Genomic DNA, 6,570 nt, shown 5'->3' with positions numbered 1-6,570 from the left:
TTTTTTTTTTTTTTAACCAAACTTTGAAGTATAAATTTAGTTTACGGCTGAAAAAATATATGTTGTTCTCTTCCCCACTATCCAAGTGGAATAAAAATGCCTTTGTTTTTTTTTTTATTCTGGATTTTTCTGTTGTAATTTAGCTATCTACAAATTTCACACATCTGTACAGCATGTAGGCAAGCATGGCTTTAACATCCCCAGAGGAACATCTTCACTCGACAGTGTTCAGTTATTTAAGGAAAAGCAAAGTTTCCTCCGGAGGGCACCAGTTCCCCCAGCCCCGCCCACACGGCCCCGCCCCCCGCAGCGCACTCATGGGTAAGCACTGTCACACATACTGTACTTTCAGGCGGTTGCGTTGCCAGGGCAATGGGAAGGTCACCCGGGCCAGGTCTTGGTCTTGGTCTTGGTGGCCGTGGGCCGGGCTTTGCGGTGCGGCGTGTGTGCCGCTGGTTATTATGGGGTGTGTGGGTCTCAGGAGCGAACAGTACATTGCTTATTGCTTCATTGAGCTGAGTGCAGAGTGTGTGTGGGAGGAGAAGCTCTGCAAGCGTGTCCTGGCGTCTCTCGCCTTCAGCACAAGGCTGCGTGCGTAATACTTTTTCTTTTCGTTTAGACCAGAGCAGAGAGCAGCAGACAATGGGCAGGTCATCACTGGGAGAGGAGCTCAGAGGTCAGAAGGTCAAGGGTTAGTTGCCAGTGGTGGCTGGGTGGGTTAGAAAATAAAACAGAGAAGGGAAAAAAACAAAAGGGGGTCGGGGAGGGAAGAAAGGAAAAAAAGAGGAGATTAGTCTTGGCCATAGATAAGGCAGGATGACAACATGACAAACTGACCAAAAATACAATCTGGATGGCAGACGAGTCTCCCCAGGGCCCTGCCCAAAACGGGGCAGTGCCTGGGTGGACCGGCTGCATCCAACAGCAGTCAGGAGCTTCATCTGAACAGTTGAGTAAAATCATGGTGCTGTGGCATGATTTTACACACGGCGTGACAGACACCCCGGCCAAACCCCCATGTTACAGAGGAGAGGGGAGAACTCAAAAGGAGGCGGTCAAGAAACGGAAAAGAAGCCATGGGTGCCATGTCTACGGGTTAGTAAGATGGACAGATCAGATGAGAGGAGAGGAGCCTTCTGGAGGCTCCGCCCACAGGCTGCCAGTTATGATGGATATGAGCATTAACGTCCCTCAGTTAAAGGAGCGATTAATTTAGAGGAAGGCGAAGTTTTGAGTGGAGACATAGCATAAGACCACAATTAAGCAGAGAAATAATTTAAGGGCCAATACTCAATAAAATACTCAATAAAATTTTTATTGCCTTTTTTCCCAAAAAATCTTTTGTCTATTTACAACAACATAAAAATCTTGGCCTTAATAATACAAAGCAACACTACAATAATTTCTTTTTTCTAGATAATCGCAAAATAGCCATGGAGGTTGGAGCTGTGAGAACTCGAAAGTTGTGGCTTGAGATGTCCCCACAGCTTTGGGAACTGTTGACATTTCACAGGACACATAATATAAAATGCTCTGGCATATAAACACTGGAAAAAACGTCCTGTCACTTGTATAAAGCCCTATGATATATTCAAAAAATATAGGAGTTTTATTTTTTCTTCTAATGTGTTGCTATAAAGCTGCTATGATGCATAATTTTTCATTCCTACAAAGAGCCCTCTAGAATATCATCTGCTATTTTCAAAATACAAGTAAAATCTGACATTTCATATACATTCCTGCTTTAAATTTTATATATATATTTTTATATATTTATAGATACTTTAAGAGGCCACAAGTAAATACTATTTTCTTTGCAACAACAAAAATGTAAAGAAGCTTACAGTAAAACATAAAAAAATGTCTCAAGTGGAAATATCAGTTTTTGAATAGCTGTAATGCATTCATGTTCAGATCGTTCTCGTCTACAGTGTGGACCTGATGGTGCTGCTTCACCACAGCATCCAGTTTAAGACTCTGCAGTGTTTAAACAGGCGTCACTTTCAGAATTCAGCTCATCTTTGTCTGAGGTTTGACGTTTTTTTTTTGCTGTATTTTTTTTATTCACTTTTTTCTTGCGCCTGCTGATCAGGCCAATGAATGCAGCTCATTCAGTGCAAAATAAGACTTTGTGCCCCCTCTCATCCAATCGAGCCAACGCCAAACTGGTGTGTGGCATCCTAACCACAGTCAAACCACACTGTCATGTCTGCAAAAACGCAGTTGAGACATCGACAAAAAAATATCTGCTCTGTGGAATCTCAAAGGTTCGTCTGAAAGCAGTAGTACCATTGTAAAAATAAGAATAAAAAAAAAAAACATCCAACAGGCAATGATGAATTGTAGGAAAAAAAAAAGAAAAAACTAAATGAATACAAAAAAAAAACAAAAAAAACACAATTGTCAGAAATCATCAGCCTGATTTTTCACTTCTGTGACATTTTTCTCAAGACAGAATCACACACTTGTCAAGACATGCAAACCCCCCCCCCCAAAAAAAAACACAACACATACTCCAGTTATTTTACACACACACACCAAGGTTAGGCCTGAATCTAGTCCACAGTCTTTCGGCGATGGACTGAACGCAGGCCTCGCAGGTACTCGTGCTGGACTTTCTCTAGCAGTTAATGGCGCACATTTACTCCAGTTTACCTCCCTGTCCGGCGGCACACTCCACATGCACTACGCGGTTACCGTCTTCCGGTTACGCCACCGTCAAAATCTTTCTTTCAGTTTGGGGACGTCCACAGTTCTTAGGCCTTTGAATCTGTTCACTGCATGCACAAGTTACAAATAATGATTTGTGCATTTTACAGGCAACCATTGTGTAGGCCACAGACTATAAAGTGCAAAATGGATGTTTTTATATTCTCTGTAATTGCTGTTCTGAGCAGTTATGCTAGATATGCCAGATATGCTCTATGCTGAAATACTGGGTGTAGGTAAGTGACGGTACTCAGACAGAAAGAAACTGTGGACAGATACACCAGACTGCAAGTGATGAGTAGGTAATATGGGTGGGGAACCTGATGGGTGGGTAATGTGTCAGTGAGCTGATCCAAATAACGTGTAGAGAGCTTTTGCCAACAGTTTACTTGCAAATGTGCTGGTTCCCCGGGCTGAAAAACGTGCAAACTTGCTTCTTCATGGAGAAAGAAAAGAATGAAGTGTATTTGAATTTGAGGTCTGCGATCAGTTTAAAGACCATTTGGATCCGTTACGCTAAATCAAATCTGGTGCAGTTAGACTGGCCACAGTTTAAATTGTTTTAGTCACAATATCGCTCAGCCTGGATTGTACACAATATCAGCAATCCACATTCTTGTTCACCAAACCATCCCAACATACTGCGATCCATGTAGTGTTTTCATTCAGTAGTAGTTCAGGCCAGAGAAGCCTCAACTGAATAAAAGTGACAGACTTAGGCCTTGACAAGGAACCAGGCACATTTGTTCTATTTTCTAACCTCAGCTTTTCCATTATTTGTCATAAACATCACATCGGCTTCACGCAGTCATCGAAATAATGGAGTTAAATGGACCAGAGCACATTTACCATGTGGGAGTGTGTGTATCTACTAGAATAACTTTTCTTGAGTTTGCGGTTGTGAAGGTGTCATCTTGATTTCTTAGACTTTGCCGTCTGCAAGAATGTAAGCTTGGATGAAGAACACAGAAATAAGGGGCTAAACTAACCTCGGTCTGCGGTCACAACCCTTTGGTAAGGATGGACCCGCAGTTCGTGCCTTCGAACCTTTGCTGCCACTGCACCTGCTTGGATTGCAACAATATGACCAGAAACACAGGAATTAGCAGATTCATCAGGATTGACGACAGTGAATTTCCATCAAAAGTCATCAAACCAGCATGGTGACCAACAGATCTGACAAATAACACAGAGCCAAAAAAAAAAGAAAAAGAATTCCATTACAATTTAAGGCACAAATAACACTTTTCACACTATATACTGTACTCAGCACACACACTTGTAAAAGTTTGTCACATTTGTCCCACAACTGTATCTGAACCACACCAAATCCATCAAACTAATTTGATGGACATGAGATGAGTATGCAGACGCACCCAGGGGGGATTAAAAATAAAAATCCATATATATATATATACACACACACACACACACACACACACAGCTAAAGTATATATATATATATATATACTACAAAAAAATACTGATCATCCCCCTCTGAGCAAACGTCCAAAGTGGCAAGCGTTTAGGCAACTTCGCAGTAGTAGAAAGAAAAAAATCATCTTCTTCTTCTTACAAAACACAAGGAGTAGAAAACAACGGCAATGACTGCAGTAAATATTAGTAAAGACGTTCTTTTAAAACCAAATCATAGCATAGAAGCAGTCAGTGGAACAGTTCTGTGCATACATAAAGGTGTACGTGTGTGTGTTTGTGTGTTATGGTCCACAGGTAAGCAGGAAGCGCATGGCCTCTTTGGGACAGTAAGGCCAGTGTAAACGTCAGTAGCGAGGTGGCCATCTGTGTGTATGTGTGTGTGTGTGTGTGTGTGAGTAACTGACTGCTAGGCCAGGGCACATTGGTTTATGCCAGTGAGAAGGCAGCTGTGGAACGAAAGCGCACGTATGTGTTTATGGGGACATACATATGCATGTGTGATATAACACTTGGCTGAGGGGCTCGGTAAGGATCCATGAAACGTGTTTTAGCCTTTCGTGGGGAAAGCCACACCTGAAGGACAGAGGAAGGGAAGGGGGGTTAGTAGAAGTGAGGAGTGTTGTCTCCTCAGGAAGCCACACACACACACACACACACACACACACACACACACACACACCCTCAGCTGTATTCATAAAGGCATTAGGGGTTTGGTTCTCATATGCCTCCCATCAGCGATGGATGACAGTTCTAGAATATGTGTCTCGCGTATACACCCAATAAGCCTGAATTTTAAACAAATCTCTCCTGACCCCCAATTGGCCCCTCAAGACCAGATGAGCGCCCCCTACTACGCAGTATGCAGCAGTATGGGGCTCAGTGCTTAGTTTTTTTGCTCCCTCATTGTACACAGAAATAAACACACAACACTGTTCAGTATAAAAAAAAGACAACAACGACAAAATAAAAGCATGAAGAAAATAAAATTCCACAGAAAGTCACATGTTGGGTGTGAGACACGCAACAGGAAGTGGACGCCGTGGCCTCCCCGCACGGTGGATGTAGGCCGGGGAGCCGCTTGCTCTGCCAGTCCGACATGCGGGAGGTGGGGAGAGAGGGAGTGAAGGAGAGAGGGAGGGAGAGAGGGAGGGGTGGGGCCGGGGTTTAAAAGGGCAGGTGGCCGGAGGCGTCGCCCCGCCCAGCCATGAGGGGGAGGTGGCAGGAGTGAAAGCCCAGGCAGAACGGCAGCTCCTCCGCCTTTGAGGACGCTGTACAGGTTACACAACAGAGAGAGAAAGCGGTGAAATTCTTCAGCTTCTGCACAATCCTCCCTCCCTCCTCTCGCGCTCTCTCACTCCTCTCCGACCGAAAAACCCATCACCTCCCCCCACCTGTGCCACGCCCGCCACCTTCAGATCTCCTGTAAAGTGGGCGGGTCCGCGGCGCTCTTCGGGGACCGGGCTGGATGTGGTTGCAGGGGAGCAGGCGGTGTTTGGGGTTCGGACTGATTGGTGGGTGGATGCTCAACTTGACAGAGCGCCCATGGGAGGCACTGGAAGTGGTGTTTGTCGTGTGAAATTTTTAATCCTCTTTACACAAGTGGCTTAATGAGGACGTGGAACAGCAGTGTAAGTGTGTGTGTGTGTGTGTGTGTTAGTGGGGTTTTATCATTCATATGAAGCCGGCCAGGCACTTATACATGCCCCAGTCAAACACATTTTTCTTTAAAGGCTTTATGTTTTTAGGCGGATGGAAACGCCTCATAACAGGATTAGTGAGAACTTTTCTATTTCATACTTCTCTCCTTTGTATTATTTCACTGTTTTACTTTTCTTAGAAATAAGAAATTCTTCCAGAGGCTTTTTTGGGGGAGGCGGGCAAGTGCTGACTGGTTGAGGAGGAGGAGGAAGGTGAGGATGAATATTTAGGAGGAGTGCCGCAGGAGTAGGGCAGGGGGTGCGGGTGTCCACGGTGCCCCGGCGTGGGCATGAGGGTGGTGATGAGGTGGGGGGTGCTGGCACTCGCAGGGCGGGCACTGCTTACCTAACACCCCGCTGGAGTCGATGGGGTACTCCAGGATGGAGGTGGCGGGGGCCAGGGCGTAGGGGTATTCATAGGGCGCCGCGTAGATCAGGCCCGACTCGGGCCCAGGGGGCACCAGCGTGGCAGTGGCGGCTGGGTGAGGGGAGCCGTTGGGCATGACTGTCTGGATCTGGCGGATTAGGGGCATGATGGTGGGCCCTGCTGGGGTGGGGGTCCGAAGGGCAGTGGGGGGCAGAACCGGGGCAGGCCCAGCGATGATGCGAGGGGCCTGGGCACTTGCTGCAAGAGAGAAGGCAAGGGCAGCTTGGGGAAACACACGCAAACACACACACAGGTGGAGGAGGGGGGGTGTTCAGAGAGAAGAGGGAGGGAGGAGAGAAA

At 45.9% G+C, this 6,570-nt stretch overlaps 1 protein-coding gene across 6 annotated transcripts in view; it reads right to left on the bottom strand.

Moving 5' to 3' along the window:
- Nucleotides 1-6,570, bottom strand: part of qkib (QKI, KH domain containing, RNA binding b) — a 58,398-nt gene continuing 51,828 nt past the window's right edge. For 2 of the 6 annotated variants that reach the window (XM_028988905.1, XM_028988908.1), the window contains one exon: nucleotides 1,295-6,492. In XM_028988905.1, coding sequence (XP_028844738.1) covers nucleotides 6,071-6,492 — 422 coding nt within the window. In that variant the 3' untranslated portion in view covers nucleotides 1,295-6,070. Of the gene's footprint in view, nucleotides 710-1,294; nucleotides 6,493-6,570 lie in introns of those variants that run through there. The other 4 variants (XM_028988907.1, XR_003750520.1, XR_003750521.1 and 1 more) reach the window with 4 other exon arrangements.

The sequence above is a fragment of the Denticeps clupeoides genome, chromosome 8 (genome assembly GCF_900700375.1).
Source record: "Denticeps clupeoides chromosome 8, fDenClu1.1, whole genome shotgun sequence".
In the NCBI taxonomy this organism is placed as follows: Eukaryota; Metazoa; Chordata; class Actinopteri; order Clupeiformes; family Denticipitidae; genus Denticeps; species Denticeps clupeoides.
The sequence above is the reverse complement of the archived record's forward strand: the minus strand, read 5'-3'. Positions and strand labels throughout refer to the sequence as shown.